General features: G+C 53.5%; 1 protein-coding gene across 2 annotated transcripts in view; it reads right to left on the bottom strand.

Moving 5' to 3' along the window:
• The window catches only part of RNF212 (ring finger protein 212), a 37638-nt gene extending 20890 nt beyond the window's left edge, over positions 1 to 16748 (bottom strand). For both annotated transcript variants that reach the window (XM_025922357.2, XM_086705660.1), the window contains exons 1-3: positions 16558 to 16748; positions 11866 to 11927; positions 2727 to 2801 (exon numbers count right to left, since the gene is read on the bottom strand). In XM_025922357.2, the coding sequence (XP_025778142.1) occupies positions 2727 to 2801; positions 11866 to 11927; positions 16558 to 16666 (246 nt within the window). In that variant the 5' untranslated portion in view covers positions 16667 to 16748. The remainder of the gene's footprint in view (positions 1 to 2726; positions 2802 to 11865; positions 11928 to 16557) is intronic.
• Positions 16749 to 17380: the final 632 nt, after the last annotated feature.

The following is a 17380-nucleotide window of genomic DNA, read 5'->3' as shown; positions in this document are numbered from 1 at the left end:
GGCGCAGGGCCAGGTGGGACGCAAGGTCAGCATCCCGTAGGTCCTTCCCCGGGACTCCGCCAAGTGCACGGACAGGAAGGGCCGGCCAGCCCACAGCTGGTCCAGAGACCTCGTCTGCGGGCCAGGCCACCTCCAGAAGACGGGACCGCAGTCAGGAGTGACAGACACCCTCCTATTCTTCTGCCAAGCCCCCGCATCTTCCGAAGGGTTCCGCACCCTTCGGGGTCCAGAGAACACACTGCCGGGGCCGTCGCTCCGCAGGATGAGGGCTGACAGACACGGGCTCTGCCGGAGGCACTAGTCTGCGGTGGGGGCGCCACCAGGGGCCCGTCCCAGAAACCTCCTTGATGACAGCTCTCAGGCCTCGTGGCTCCTCAGGTCTGGCTTCCGGGAGGCGGGCCTCACCTCCGGGCAAGGTAGCATGGGCGGCGAAGCAGGGCCGGCCCGGGTCTAGATGTGAGGTGGGGGCCTGTGCACAGCGGGGAGTGGTTTTGGCAGATCTGAAGCCACCCTCCACAGTCGTCTTCAGCAAGACAAGACTCCCTGTCTGTTTGCTTGGTCTCATTCCTCAACGGGTTCTACGCGTGTGGCAGGAAGAGAACGTCACACCCTGACCCCTAGACCTCGTGTCTTGGTGTAGACCCTGAGAAACAGAGAGCAGGAGCGCCTGAGCACGACCACAGGACGGCCACGTGGCGTGTCGGGGAGCAGGACTGCGGGCACGCTGGCACGCGGGGCCTTCACCCCGGAGGTACCGGGCTTGGCAGGGCCTGTGGGCGGGCCCACGCTATCTTCACTCCGGCAGGCTGTTCTCAAACCAGAACGGGGAGGGCACACGCACACAGGCCTCTGTGGCAGCACACGGCAAGGACGGGGCCACAGGCAGGGCTGAGCCTGGGAGACGGGCTTGTGGACAGAACGCCGAGCCCCGAGGGGCCTGGTGCGAGTCCACGGCCACGCAGACCCCCGTCTGTGTGCCGCCCACCTGTGCCAGGCAGGGGGCCAGCCTCCAGGTCCCCAGGGCGTCGGCCCGAGTGACCGCGTGCTGGGCCCCTCAGGCTGAGCCGCTGTGGACTTGATGGGGGTAGGCGACACCAACAAGGCAAGATCTAAAAGGGCCGTGAGCCCTCATCCAGTAGAGAACGCCCTCCTGGACGGAGAGGGCACGGCCTCTTCAGTTTGTGACGCGCCAGGCTGAGGAAGGCCAGGCCGGGAGCTGACCGCGCACGCCTCTCCTTTGCTGTTCCGTGACTGGCAGGAGGTGTGGGATGGCCCATTTGGGGGGCGGTCCCCTCGGGTAGAGCCCCAGCCTCTGTGCAGGGGGATCAGGTCTGCTGGCTCATTTCTGTCCCCCTCCCGGAGGAGCAGCCGGTGTCCACACTCCGGCCAGCACGGACCAGCCCTGGCTCAGGGGAGAGGAGGGGAGATGAGAAGGAGTCCCGGGGAGGGGACAGGAAAAGGAAGATTTTTCTATGTCTTCCCAACTGGATCAGGAAGGGTGACCTCCCGATGGCTTCAGTGGAAGGACCTGCCGTGATTCTGACAGTCTCACACGTGCCAGGGCCCGAGGGCTGGCTTTATGTTCTTCAACTTACTGGAGACCCTGAGGGTTCCGTCTACGTGGGTTTTATCTGTCAGTGCTTACCCTACTAGAAACGGATATTGAGAGAAACGGATGACACATAGCAATTCATTTCAGAACGATAAACCCAGTTTGTTAACATGGGTAACAACGCAACATCCCGTCGTGTGGCCTCTGGAAACTCCACTCTGCGCCATGACAGATGGGCTCGTGACCGTGGGAGAGAAGACCCAGAGGCGAAAAGGATGTCACTTGGCAGCTGCCTCCACAGCCTCTGTCCCCACCCCTGTGCGGGTGCACGGTCTGGGACAGCGTAAGTGTCTGCAGAGCTGTCTGGGAACACCACATCAGGGCACAGGACTGCCAGTGGTTCTGAACGTCATGGGTGGAAGGGTCGCCAAGCTTGAGAACGTGGACAGTTTCCGGGCCTCAGGGGACCTGGCCCACCCATGAAAGCTCCCACTGTGGACGTGGCGATGGAGACATCCGGGCCCCCGCTTGGCCCCTGCCTTGTGCCGCTGTGTTGTCCTGGGGCGCCACCCAGGCCTTCAGCGCTAAATGTAGATGGGACGGCCATGATACCGTGGTGGCTTCAGGCCGTGTCATAGCTAGAAAGGGCCTTGCAGAGAAGAGGAGGTCTCGGTGGGGCTGCTGGACCACAGCCTCCAGACGTGCAACGGGCCCAGAAGGTCAGGGTGGGACCGCTCTCCCTTGGCCCGCTGCCCCACGGGAAAGGTCTTGGCTAGAGGCGGCTCCTGGCTGCTGTCCCACTTGGCCCCTTTCCCCAGAGGGTAGGTGGGAGGTGGCCCACAGCAGGGGCTACACACTGACAGAAGGGGGAGAAGCAGGATGGCTGGGGGCTGGGGGGCTCCCTTCTCTCAGGCAGCTTCCCGGACAGAACGGTGGCCCGCACATGGTCCAGTGATGTCTGGGAAGTCAGACCTCTGGGGTGGGACGTGGGGTGAGCAGGGGTTCACAACCCTGGAGGGAGATGTGAGGCACACGTGGTGGGGGGGGGGGGGGCGGGAGGAGGACAGCACAGCGTGGCCGAGTGCGCTGTGACCCTCAGAAAGGACAGCCTCATGAGGTAGCCACAGCCTGACGGGGGTTATGCTGAGCAAGAAGTACCCCGTGCAGGACTCACCCGGAAGGTCTCCTTTGAGTACTTCCTACACAGGTCGTCTATACCCATGAACAGCGCCCGGATATCCGCATCCGTCTGAAAGAGAAGGAAAGCAGGGTCCCTGTTACCGCCTCTAACACGGGCGTGCGGCACTGGTGAGAAAACCGCACCTCCGGGTCTAAAGTCAGCCACACGTGACACAGTCGATCGACACCTCACAAGCCATCTCCAGGGGCCCCGGGAGGGACACCCACGTCCCAGCTGCCGGTGGCTGTGGCAGATGAGGGGCAGCGCCACGCCTCCAGCGCTAAGGGGCTCCGGGCACCCACCGGGGGGCAGACTGGCCAGCGGCCGGCTGAGCCCCCGGGCCGCACGTCCACCTCTGTGAGGCGTGAGACACCCCTACTTGGACGGGTTCCCCCAAAGGTTGAAGGAGGCAGGGGTGAAAGCCAAGCAGAGGAAACGCGTGGAGCTCGGAAGAAGGGGAAAGCCGACGATCGCGGCCAAGTCGGCACAAGTACGTGCTGAGTTACCGAGAAAGCAAACTCGAGAGACTCAGGAGAGCGAGGGCTGAAGAAACCGTCTCTGCCGACTTACGACGCTAGTGCAGACGTGCCCTGTCCCCCACCCCACCCCCCACGTCAGCAACGGCCGTCCTGTGACAGGAGTCAGAGAGCGGCCGCCGCTAAACGGACAGGACAGCACGAAGCGTGCAGGAGCACCCGGATAAGGACACACACGCACCAGAGCGAAGAGGTGCAGGAGGGGCCTCGTGCATCCTCCCCGTCTGGTCTTTGGTCTGGGCTGTGGGCAAGTCACGAGCTTCGGGATGTGCCCCCGAGCCCCAGCAAGACGACAGTGAAGCTGAACTCAGATGAGCAGCAGAAACGGGAAAATGCTCCCCAAAGGGCCAGGGCCTTCTGGGGGAGCCAGCAGCGGGGTGGGAGCAGGTCTGGCTCTGGAGGGTCAGGGGGCCGGTGTGGTGAAGCAGCCCCGGGATCCACTCCTGGGCGTCAGGTCGACAGCGGGGGAGCCCGCACAGTGCTGCCTGGACGGACCACCGCAAGGCAGGGCAGCACGGCCAACGGGGAGGGGCCGGGGCCTTCAGGTATGTGCGAACCCTGCTCTGCACCAGCTGGACCTGCCGCCCTGGCACACGGCCCAACACGTCTGAGCTTCCGTCCCCCGAGCGAGGTAAGCAGAAACGGTGCCCTCCCGAAGGTCACGTGGAACGCAGGCAAACAAAAGGGGAGCGGCGCCCCCAACAGAGCGTGGCCGGGCCTGGTGCTCGGCAAGTGGGGGCCACGCCTGTTATGTAAAGACACATACAGAGACGACCCAGAACAAGATGAACGGCTCCGTGGGCCAGAAGTGAAAGCACCTGGAAAGGCTGTCTGTCACTCATCTGTCAGGGTCTACTACCTTCTGTGACGGGAGTCAATCATTCTACACGTGACAGAGGCCCCGAGGGGCAGGGGAGGGTGTGGAGACAGAGCAGCCGAGGGCTCTCCAGGCTAAGGAACGACCTCACTGCACGGGCCGTGGAAACTCTGCGAAGACAGGCAGGACGACTACGCAGACAACCGCATCACACACAGGAGAGCCGGGTGCGGAAAAAGACAAAAATGGAGGAGTATGGTCAAAGCGCCAAAAAACATGAATTTCCATTAAAGAATTCTAAGCCCAGTGAAAATATGCTTCCAAATGGAGACAAAAACAGAGGTCCTTTACAGACAAACAAAAAACAGAGAATTTGTCACCAACAGAAGCCACGGCCTTCAGGTAGGAAAGGGTTCCTCGGTGGGAACAAGTGGGTACAGGAACAAGTGAGGAGCACGAGGGAAGGGGACTGTGGGGTGACCCAAGATCAGAATGGTGACCGCACACTCGTCATCCCATGGGGCTCTGTGCAGACAGAACTGAACCACACACCGACAGCATGAGGGGAAGGTGGGACAAAGGTGACAGAAGTGTCTGAGACCCCTGCATTGGCAGGAAGACTACTTCACATTAGACTGCAGAAGGTCAAGGGCATACCGTAGTCTCTGGGGTCATGGAAACAAATGCTGTCTTGGTCTGACGCTCAGGTCACAAACAATTCCCATAGCCATGTACCCATACTTGTGCATTCTTCTGTATTAAACTTGAATAAAAGTAAAAATAACAACTAAAAATCCCCAAATATTTCTAAATTAATCAATAGAGTTTCAGAAAACACACAGGTCACATGAGTAATCAGAAAAAATTTCAAAGTATTCTGAAGTGAAAGATAACAAAAATGTAACACAGCCAATTGCAGAAACGCAGGCAAGGATGAACAGAAGGGTGCCACAACCCTGCAATGTAGATATCAGAAGGGAGAGGCTAGAGGTTCCTGTAAGCAATTATCTTAAAGAACAAATTTAATCCAAAGAGAAAAGAAAAAGGAAACAATAAAGAAAACAAAAGTTGAGAAATGCAAAGTGACGACAAACAGAGCCAAAACACCTGAGAACACTAACTTACTGACAATAAAACCAGGTAAGACTGTTGAAGAAAAAAAAGAGACAAGGCAACAAAAAAAGGACATCACTACAGATCTCACAGACACTGAAAATACAGATGGCTACAGACATGCGGATGATGAGAAATTTCAAAATTCAGAGGAAGTGCACAAATTCCTAGAAAAAGACTTACTTAAGCTGACCCAAGAATTAGGAACTCTGAAAAGTTCCATGTCTAATTAAAAAATTAAACCCTAGTGGGGCACCTGGGTAGCTCAGTTAGCTGAGTGTCCAACTTTGGCTCAGGTCATGATCTCATGGTTCGTGAGTTTGAGCCCCACGTAGGGCTTACTGCTGTCAGCGAGAAGCCTGCTTTGGATTCTCTGTCTCCCTCTGTCTCTCTCTACCCCTTCCCCGCACGTGCTCTGTCTCTAAAAAATAAACAAGCATTAAAAAAAAAAAAAATTAAACCCTAGTTAAAAACCTCCTCAGCCTTCTAGGATCAGAGAGTGTCACACATGAATTTTACCATTCTCTGACTAACCCCAATCTTAAAAAAAAAAAAATCTTCCAGAAAAGAGGAAATGAAAGAATATCCAACTCCTTTTATGAAGCCAGCAAAACCCTGATTCACCAAAACTTGAAAAGGGCATGTAAGAAAGGAAAATCACAGGTCAGTTCTCACATGAACGCAGGTGCACAAAACCCAAATTCATCTACACATACAAGCTATACCGCATCACAACCAAGTTGCAGTATTTGAAATTCTACTGTGAGTTTAAAATTCTAAAAATAAATGCGATTCACCACATCACCAAAATAAAGAAGAAAAGTAAAATGATAACCCCTTAGTAAGAAACCCAGAGCTCACATGAATACTCCATGGTGACCCACTGGAAGCTTGACCCTGAAATCAGAAAGAGACAAAGGACTCCTGCCATCACCACTGTGTCCCCTTGTTGCTTACACAGTGAGAAGGTACAAGGAAAGAAAGGGGGGAATGACACAGAAATTAAACATTTGGAGATGACACGATTGTGCACAGAGACAGTCTAGACGGATCTTCACATCGGCCAACAGCATTATCAAATGAATTTAGCACGGTCACCAGATAAAGGTTAATAAACAAAACCAACCCATTTTTACACACCAACGAGAAGCACTTAGGAGATGAAATTATCCCAAATCATCAATACGCGAGGGTGACGCTAACGGCGGCACCAGCCTCTGTACAGAAAACTGCCACTGAAGCCGGAGCGCATCTAAACAAATGGAGGCGTGCCACACTTGTGGCCTAGAGGCCCCACTGTAGGGATGTCAGTTTACCTGTGTCATCAGTGAAGTGCAAACCCAACAGGGCTTTGTGTGGAAATTAACAAGCTGGTTCCAAAATTACATGAAGGCGCTAACTTAAGAGGGACACCTATTTCTTGCCTGCGCATTAGTGGAGGCCTGTGCTCAGTGGACGGCCTTCCGCTCGGAAACCAGCAGCCCTCCTCTGCTGGGTCACCAGCATCCACTTAGCAGAGTGTGTGTGTGTGTGGGGGGGGGGTGTCCAAGAGACTGCTTTGGGGGCCAGGCCTGGGGAGGCATTGTTCACGGGAGGCTGGCGGGGAGACTGAGTCTAGCTGGGGGCCCAGCAAGGAGAGCAGGGCCAGAGACAGCCCCCAGCCAGGCCAGCGTGCTGCTCCAGTGGCTGCTGTCCACTTCTCTCTTCCGCCATACAGGAAGGTCATCCCCCGAAACCCTGTGGGACACCCCCCAAATGTCCTAAACCCAGGTCCTTGCCGGCACGTGGTCACGTCCTCCAAGTCCCGATTTGGGCTGCGGCCCAGGAACCAGGCTCATCCTCACCACGAGCAGCCTCCGACCTGGGGCCTGGGGCAGGACGGCTGAATCCACCCCTCAGAGGTCAGGGGAAGGCAAGAGGACACAGCCATCACGGAGACCCTGTGGGTGGGTGTCCTGGGGTTCCTGCCCTGGGGCCACACATGCATCTTCCTTAGCCAGGCCTCTGCTGTCTAGGGGAGCCTCTGGTCTAGCTACCTCCAGCCCCTGACTCTGCCCACTTCTCCCCAGGGCCTTAAGTGGGCATGTGGAAGAGTGCCCTGCACACTCATGGCCCCAGGTCCCACGTCCTCACACTTGGAGTCCAGACGCTGGTGGCTTCTCCAGGGCTCGGGGCCTCCCCACTGCAGGGGCTCCTTTCCATCTCCACTGGAGAACCAGCCAATTCCAGCCCAAGTGCAACCCCTTCCGGCCCATATATCCTTCTGTTGTGCGTTCATCACAGGCTCTGTCCTGCGGGCCCGGCTGCCTCTTCCAGGTCCCCGCGGGCTCCCCAGCTTCAGTCTCCCCGCCACCTGACAGATGAGGCCCTTTCCGGTAACAAACAAGTCAACAAATACAAAGCAGGTGGTGTCCTGTGTGTGAAGCCAAAGGAGCAGGTGCGGGCAGAGTAAGAGGCGTGGGCAGCTTTCACACAGCAGGTCGCAGAAGATCAGCTTGGCCTGGTCCATGCACTGTGTCTGGCTCTGACAAAAGAAAGCCAGTCAGAGCAGAAACCACCAGGGGCACTGCGTTTACAAGGGTTCGTGTTGTCCTGTGAAACGTTGTCCACGTACATGCACACGCATGGACTCATGCGCACCCAAATGCACACACACCGTGCCATGATTATAAGTGTCCTTCCTGCCACAGGTCAAAGAAACCGCAGTCACACAGAACCATAGGCAGAGACCTAAAGGCAGTGGGGGAAGGAGGAGGTGGAAGCAGCCTGGCCCCAGGAGCAGTGGCAGGTTGGAGTCACCGGCCAGGGGACCAGGTGTCCACCAGAGGTCAGGACCCAGAGCCACGGGCATGAGGGGACTTGGGTTTCACTCCGAGAAGGCCGGGACACATGACCCATGTGCGCAGACCCCTCTGGCTGTGGGGGAGAAAAGATTCCAGGAAGCAGGAGGGAGGGCAGGAAGAATGGCTCTTAGGCGTCATGGTGGCAGAGGAGAAAGGAGGGCCCCTGAGAGACTGCTGGAGGCGGCCCCAGAATGCAACGCGGGCGTGCAGGAGAGAGCGGCCAGGAGCATCATGGGTGCCGCGAACAACTTCACTCACGCGTGTGCACAGAGAATAAACAAATACGTACATCTTCAAGCATCTGTAGAACATTAACAACTGCCACGTACGAAGACACAGTGAAAATCTTGACAATTAAAAAAAGAAACCACATGGTCATATTCTCTGATCACAAAGGCATAAAATTAAAAGTTTTCTACAAAAACGGTGGAGGAAATAAGATCTAATCTCTCAGAAATTAAGGAATATTCTCCCAAGTAATTCCTGAGTTGAAAAAGAAGTTAAGAGAAATAAGACTATTTAGAAATGATAAAACCAATGCTCAAAGTGATGCAGAACAGCAGTCAACAGAAGGAAATGGACAGTCTGAAATACATTTATCAGAAAACAAGACAGAGCACACATAAACTGAGCGTGCAAACCAAGAAGGCAGAGAGAGGCGGGGGCGTCCCTCCCTCGGCCGCAGGCCCGACCAGCTGCACCAGTCAGCAGAGCCTGGAAGCACAGCTGAGGGCCTAAAGCCGTACATTTCTTTCCCCCTCCCCCCACGTTCTTACTTTAAAAACATTTTTTTTAATGTTTGTTTATTTTTGAGAGAGAGAGAGAGAATGAGCGGAGGAGAGGCAGAGAGAGGGAGACACAAAATCCGAAGCAGGCTCCAGGCGTCGAGCTGTCGGCACAGAACCCGACGCGGGGCTCGAACTGAAGGACCGCCAGATGGTGACCCAAGCTGAAGTCGGACATTTAACTGACTGAGCCACCAGGCACCCCTTCGTGTTCTTACTTTTAATTGTTCATTTTAATAATCATTTGTTTATATGCTTATCTCCTTTTCAAAGTTCCTTGAAAGCCTCTTTTGTCTCTTTTTTTCCTTTTTTTAAAAGATATAACTTATTGTCACGTTGGCTAACATACAGCGTATACAGTGTGCTCTTGGCTTCTGGAGCGGATTCCTGTGATTCATCGCTTCCATACAACACATAGTGCTCAACCCAACAGATGCCCTCCTCAATGCCCATCATCATTTCCCCCTCTCCTCCGCCCCTCATCAACCCTCAGTTTGTGCTCTGTATTTAAGAGTCTGTTACAGTTTGCTTCCCTCTCTGTCTGTAGCTACTTTTTTCCCTTCCCTTCCCCCATGGACCCCTGTTAAGTTACTCAAATTCCACATATGAATGAAAACGTATGATGTGTCTTTCTCTGACTTACTCCACTTAGCATAATACTCTCTAGTTCCATCCACGTTGTTGCAAATGGCAAGAGTTCATTTCATTCTTTCTCATTGCCAGGTAGTATTCTGTTATATATATATATACATATATATACATATGTATATATGTATACGTGTATATACATATATACATTATATGTAATATATTTTTTCTTTTTTACTTATTTTTTTATTTTACATCCAAGTTAGTTAGCATATGGTGCAACAATGATTTCAGGCACATCTTCTTTATCTATTCATCCGTCGAGGGACATTTGGGCTCTTTCCAAAATTTGGCTATTGTTGAAAGGGTTGCTATAAACATTGGGGTACATGTGCCCCTATGAACGAGCACTCCTGCATCCTCTGGATAAATTCCTAGTAGTGCAAGTGCTGGGTCGTAGGGTAGTTCTATTTTTAAATTTTTGAGGAACCTCCATACTGTTTTCCAGAGCGGCTGCACCGGTTTGCATTCCCACCGGCAGCGCAAAAGAGATCCTCTCTCTCCACATCTTCACCAACATCTGTTGTTGCCTGAGTTGTTAGTTTTAGCCACTCTGACCGATGTTAAAAAACCCAGAACTGGACCCACAAATGTGTGGCCAACTTATCTTTGACAGAGCAGAAAAAATTATCCAATGGAAAAAAAGACAGTGTCTTTGGCAAATGGTGCCGGTAGAACTGGACCGCGACATGCAGAGCAATGAACCTGGACCACTTTCTTACACCAGACAGAAAAATAAACTCAAAATGGATGAGAGACCTAAATGTAAGACAGGAGGCCATCAAAATCCTCGAGGAGAAAGCAGGCAACAACCTCTTTGACCTCGGCTGCAGCAACTTCTCACTCAACACGTCTCCGGAGGCAAGGGAAACAGAAGCAAAAATGAACTACTGGGACCTCATCAAGATAAAAATCTTCTGCACAGCGAAGGAAACAATCAGCAAAACTAAAAGGCAACCGACAGAATGGGAGAAGATATTTGCAAACAACATATCAGATAAAGGGTTAGGATCCAAAATCTATAAAGAACTTATCAAGCTCAACACCCGAAAAACAAATAATCCACTGAAGAAATGGGCCAAAGACATGAACAGACACTTCTCCAAAGAAGACATCCAGATGGCCAACAGACGCATGAAAAGATGTTCAACATCACTTGGCATCAGGGAAACACATATCAAAACCACGTTGAGGCAACATTTCTTAAAGGAAATAAGGCACTTTCTACCAAACACTTAAATCTTTGGCCTTATTTTTCCACTCCTAGGAATTTATGCTACAGAAACATTCCTACAGATATGCAGAGACATGGTAAAAAAATGTTGGCTGTAAGACTGCAACAGTGAAAAACTAAAACCCCCCACTAGGAAACTGCTGAAATAGGTTTGCCAATAGGAAAATACTGAAACAGTATGCGGTGTTTTTGGAGAGGGTGGGCGTGCCAGAAGTGTAAAGTCAACTGAGCAGACACCATTATGTAAGAAGATAAATCCCAGTAACACACAGCAGGAACTATGTTCCCACTTGCTGACATCTGTGGGAAACGGGATCTGGGGGACTTGTACTTCCCCATTATGATTTACTGTATCATTTCAGTTTTTTGTGACATCGTATTGTATTTATAATCAGAAAAAAAACCAATTTTGTTATAGATTAAAACATCCGATCACACACATCTCTTAGAACCTAAGTATAAAGACAATGATTATTTACAACTAAGTTTAAACCAAACAAGTTAAACTGATGTATTTTCAAGGGAAAACAAAAGTCATTGTTTCAAGCCTACGGTGACAGTCATCAACTCTGAACTGACGTTCCTCCAACCCTCTTCATTAGGTATGAGCCCCAGGGAAAGCCAGACTCTGTCGCCTTCTTCAGGGGTCTGTACTGTACCGGAGACCCCATTCACCTCATCTTCTCCTCCCGGAACACAGCACGGCAAACTACAAACAGGGCCAGTCTACAAAAGAAGGTTATCCGAGGCATTCAAAACCAAACCCTGGTTGTACTTTACTCAGAAATCCTGGAAGATCTTCTAATTAACCTAGCAAAATGAAAAAATTTTTCAGACACTCCAAATGACTAAATGTTGAATCTCAATATTAAAAAAAAAAAATACTGATCGGGGCGCCTGGGTGGCTCAGTCGGTTAAGCGGCCGACTTCGGCTCAGGTCACGATCTCGCGGTCCGTGAGTTCGAGCCCCGCATCGGGCTCTGTGCTGACAGCTCAGAGCCTGGAGCCTGTTTCAGATTCTGTGTCTCCCTCTCTCTGACCCTCCCCCGTTCATGCTCTGTCTCTGTCTCAAAAGTAAATAAACGTTAAAAAAAATAATAACATAATACTCTAAAAAAATACCGATCAACATTCAGATAATACATATTTGAACTTACGTGTTCTGAAAGTAAAAGTGTGCGACAAGGCACTTTACAAATCAAGCACTCGCCCTTTCTACCTGTAAAAGAAAAGCAAACTTTACTATATCACAGTGAGTATTGCTTCTGAACGCGTGGAGATGCAGATTCAAATTACAGTTTTCTTCACAACGTAGCATCCACACTTCCACACTCCATCATGACACTGCACGTGGCCAGAGTTGGGACACCGTTTATGCAGCGAACGATCCACCTCTTCCTGCCTTGTAGAACTGCCCCAAATTGGTGACTGTGAAGATCAACAATACTGCAGCTAAATGTGTCTCAGAACTCTCTCACAGTTCGGTTTTGCAGCGATATCTTAATTAACAACGGTCAGGACTCAAAATGAAAGTAGCTCCTTGCATCCCACCCAACACATGAAGTCCGAGTTTTGCTCTGCTCCCGCAGCCTCACCTCTGCGACACCAGGGACCGCTCACCGGGAAAGGACTCTGCGTTTGCCGAGCTCCTGCCACCTGCACGGCGGCGCCTGGACGCAGGCCTCGTACCTCCCACCTGCTGGCGTCGGCTGACTCACCTGCTCCTGTCCGGGGGCCCCCAGTGCCCCGCACCTGCCGCAGCATGCTGGTTTCCGCCACGCTCGTCCTCACTGGGAAGCCCGCGCTAAGTCCGGCACTTCCTGGCCCGCCCCCACAGGGGCCCCTTCTCCCGTGACTACGCCCTGGGCCCCCGGAGCGGCCGCTGTCGTGGGCAAACTCAGACTCCTTCCTACGCCTGTACCCACGTCACTGGCGGCAGCAGGGCCCCTCGTCCCGGGCTCGGCCCCGACCCCACAGGTCAGAGTCTCACTTTCCCACAGAGCGGCCCGGAGCCCGGAGCCGGCCAGTCAGTACCGCGCTCCTCACCCTTCCGAGCAGCACACCCAGCCCAAACCCGGGCTCTCTTTCTCTCCCGCTTCTGGTCCAGTGTAGCTAAGAACCGGGCAAAAAAAATCACTTAACTGGGAAGTGGATTCAGAGACGTGGGTTCCAACCTGGATGAACCTGCAACACTGCCGGCGCCCATCCATTTTTCTTGAGTGTCCCCCCAACTCCCTGTGGGGGGGTGTTCGGACCAGCCCCAGACCGCGTGCTGACCTCCCTCGATCCCCTGCCTCTCCTCCAGTAACCCACCACAGAACAACCCAGCTCACTCTGCCTTCTTCCTCTGTCCCGTCCCACCCCCAGCACGTGGGACGACGGTCCTGGTACAGAAAGAGCGGGCTCCCTTCCAGTGGCCTCCAGAGCTACCCCCTTCCTCTCTCCCTACAAACACGTTCAAGTCGCCCTCTCCTGAAAACATCCACGCCTGGCGGTACGTTCCCGCCCCTCGTCTCTACTGCGGATTCTGGAGCACAGAACTTCCCCTTGAGCATCGCTGCAGCCTGAAGCCGTGGAGTCAAAGATTAACAGAGCTGACTCCGAAAGCTCTGCGAGTTGTGTTGAGAGCGGGGGCGGCAACAGACCGGACACAGAGAGGAACTTGTCTGCAGCTAATGGACAGGAAAACTGACATTCATACTTAATATGCAAACAGAGCTCACTAACCCATTAAGCACTCCAGTAAAAGGTGTGAGGGCCGCTGGCCAAAGCATAGACCACCAGTAATGTATGAAAAGAAAATCCAGGCCATCGGTGCTGGGGACGTGGCGCAGCCACGCCTTCTGGGCGGGTTGGTCCTAGGTGTTGGCTATGACGGGCACGGCCCAGTGAGGCACTTCCACGCTTACACACACGCAAAGGAGAAAACCACACAAGTGAACAAGTGCTGTTTACCAGCAAAACATTAGAAAAAACACACGTCTTTTACCAGGGAATCAGTTAAATAGGTCTTGGTATGGCAACTAAAAGATATACTGTGCAACCTTAAAAAGGATGATACAGACCTAGTAGAACATGAAAAAATATCCATGTCCTGTTCATAAATGCAGATAACTAAACGGTATACACGCAATACCATTAAAAATTTTTTTAACGTTTATTTTTGAGAGGTGGGGGGACAGAGAAGAGAATCTGCAGCGGTCTCCAGGATGACAGCAGAGAGCCCGATGTGGGGCTCAAATTCGCAAGCCTCGAGATCATGACCTAAGCCGAAGTCTGACGCATAACCCACTGAACCACTCAGGCACCTCCCATTTTTGTGTTAAAAACCTGTATCCATAGGAAAGAGTCTGGGAGGATATACACCAAAGCTTAAGGAGGGCTTATCTCTGAGTAACGGTCACCAAACAGCTGGGAAGCTATGGTCAGTGCTCCACCCAGAGCCCTCAAGCCTTTCTGCTGTCTTTTTTGTTTTGTTCTATGTCCCAGCACCTGTGGCTTTTTGGAGGAATGACCTAGGGCTACTGGAATGTGCTTTGGCCTTAGGCTTCAAGAGCTAGAGGTCCGCTGGGAATCGCCCTGCCTGAACCAGTCCCCCAAGGCTGAGAGCATGCACTGGTCTCCGCTGTTTTCACCCAAGTTCACCCACGCCACTAAATCCAGGGGGAGGTTCCACTCTGCCCTGGGACGCCAGGTCCCAAATACTCTGCTTTCTTTTCTTCCACAGCCTCCTCCTACCTTCACCCATCGTCTTCAAGAAACGCTCCTCCCAGGTGATACCATGCCCTGGTTCCCTCTGCCCTCCACACTCTCCTCACTCCAGTATCTTCGATGACTACATACATGCTAATTCCCCGACGTGTTCCTGGCTGTCCTGACCCCGAGCCCCAAATACTCAATCCCTCCCAGTCTCCCCGCCTCGGATGGCTCTCACCGGAATCTCAGCGTCCAACGTGAGCCCCTGAACCTCACCCTGGGAGCTGCTGTTTTCTCTCTGTGCTCGGTGCTGCTAACCCAACCCCCAATCCTCCAGTCAGAGGCCAGGCCGCTCCCCAGACTCCACTGTGCTGCATCTCTCTAGGCCCACGGCCCCATCATCGCTCAACCGCACAGCCTCTTGCCCAGTTCCTGTCTCCCACCAAACTACCTTTTCACCCAGCTGCCAGAGACTTTTCAAACACACGCGTGAGACTCAGCAACCCCACTGCAGATATACACCCAAGGCGGTCCACAAGATAGACATCGGGTTAGTGGTTCTCTCTGATGTGGCTTCTGAGAGGGTGGTGATGTTCTCTCAATCTGGGAGCTGGTTTCACAGGTAAATTCACCCTGTAAAAAGTCTTGTGCTTTGCATTCGTGACTTTTTCTTTGTACTTCAATTTAAATATTTTTAATGTTTATTTATTTTTGAGAGACAGAGAGAAAACACGCGAGTGGAGGAGAAACAGAGAACGAGGGAGACACAGAATCGGAAGCGGGCTCCAGGCTCTGAGCTGTCAGCACAGAGCCTGACGCGGGGCTTGAACCCACAAACCACGAGATCATGACCTGAGCCGAAGTCGGACGGTCAACCGACTGAGCCACCCAGGCACCCCTATTTGTCTTTCTCTCCTGTGAATTATCAGTTTATATTCCTGGCTAACTTTTTTATTGGGACGGTATTTTTCTTAATCATTTATATTGAGCTCTTTACATAGGGAGACAATTAACTTGGTCATTAATAAGATAGTTATTTTCATGAGTGTGCAATTTGCCCTTTAACTTTGTGTATTTTTTGGCATGTAGGGCATACAGAGGTTTCACATTTTTTTTTCTTTTAGGTCAAATCTATCTTTTTCTTTGTGATTTCTTCTCTTTTTTTTTTCAATGTTTATTTATTTTTTAATTTTTAAAATTTTTAAATTTATTTTTGAGAGAGAGACAGAGCGAGTGGGGGAGGGGCGGAGAACGAGGGAGACACTGAATCCGAAGCGGGCTCCAGGCTCTGAGCTGTCAGCACAGAGCCCGATGCGGGGCTTGAACCCACAGACTGCGAGATCATGACCTGAGCCAAAGTCAGACGCTCAACCGACTGAACCACCCAGGCGCCACTCTTTGTCTTCAACTTAAAATTTTCATAGAAAGAGACACCTGGGTGGTTCAGTTGGTTGAGTGTCGGACCCTTGAAGTCGGCTCAGGTCACGATCTCTTGGCTCTGTGCAGACAGCACGGAGCCTGCTTGGGATTCTCTCTCTCCCTCTCTCCCTGTCCCCTCTGCCCCTGCCCCGCTTGCTTTCTATCTCAAAATAGATAAACTTAAAAAAATCTCATAAAAAGAAAGATACCTCTGATCACATCACCACCCTGCTTAAAACCAGTGGTTTCCTACTGCCCGGAGAACAGGGGGGATCCCCTGCAGCATGCTTCAGCCGACTTCACCAGCACCCTCGGCTCCTCCAGCCCGTCCACACTTCCTTCTACCCTAGGATCTCTGCACTCGGCGTCACCTCTGCCTGGGAGCTCCCAAGCGTCCGGGCTGTCTCTCACCTTCCCGCCCCCTGCCCCGCAGGCTCTGGCTCCACCCTCGCTTGATGCCAGGTGAGGACGCGCCTTCTGGGGCCCTGCGCTGGTGTTTAAAGGCATCCTGGACACAGGGCCTAGTTTAACCCGCCTTCTGAAGGGGCAGGGAGAGCCATACTCCCAGGGCTGACACCTGCGATCTCGGCCAGCACGTTTTCCACCATCCCTCCGGCCGCCCACCCAGCAGGACGTCCTGCTGCCTCTGCACCCGAGGTTCGGGAAGGAACCCGGCGCCCTCGGCCCCGCCCCGCCGCCCGGTACTGCCCGACCCCAGGGCCCGCCCGCCTCACCTTTGTCCAGGCAGACGTCGCAGTACACGTGGCCGCAGTTGGTCAGGCTGAAGCACGACGTCTGGTGCGGCGGCTGGAAGCAGCGATTACAGAACACCCAGCTGGCCATGTCGAACACGGCGTCCGCGCCGCCGCCGCGCAGAAGCCCAGGCCCGCAAGAGGCCCACACGCCGCCTCCCGCCGCGGGCAGAGGGTGGCGACTCTGCACCTGCGCAAACGCGAACTTGTAACCCGGCGCCTGCGCACCAGAGAGCCGTGTCGCTCCCGCCAAAACCCGTGCTGGAACATACCAACCCGGGGAAGGGAGGGAGGTGGGGTTAGATAGATTCTTCTCCTCGCAGGCTGTCTTGGCTGGACGTGGAGAGGAGGAACGTGCACACCGGGGCCTGGCCTCCCTCATTCCATCACTGCACTCCTTGCCAAGTCTTCTGTGGAGCCGTGTGTCCTAGTCCAGGCCCGGAGACGGTGCTGGTGTCCCCGGTTGGCGCCCACATGGGCGTGCCGGGAAGGCGCAGGCGCAGAGCACGGGCAGGGGAGGCCAAGGCGGGGAGGGGAGGGGAGCGGGACCGGCGGAACGGCAGTGATGGCTGGGAGACCGTGTGCGCACGCGGCACCCTGCCTGGTGCGGGGAGGGGGCCGGGGGCGGAGGGTGGGCGGGTTAGGGACACCGGGCTGACCAGAGGGACCAGGGGTCCTGGGCAGACGGAGGTGCGGGGCCACAGGCGGACCGAGTGAACCAGGACGGGGTGTGACTGCGGCCGGGGCCCAGGGTGGGACCATTTGGTGGGGTTGGCGTCGCGGCCCTCCTGGGGCAGGTTATTCC

This window comes from Puma concolor, chromosome B1, assembly GCF_028749965.1.
Source record: "Puma concolor isolate L17-30 chromosome B1, mPumCon1.1.hap2, whole genome shotgun sequence".
In the NCBI taxonomy this organism is placed as follows: domain Eukaryota; kingdom Metazoa; phylum Chordata; class Mammalia; order Carnivora; family Felidae; genus Puma; species Puma concolor.
Note: the sequence above shows the minus strand (reverse complement) of the source record. Positions and strands in the feature narration are given on the sequence as shown.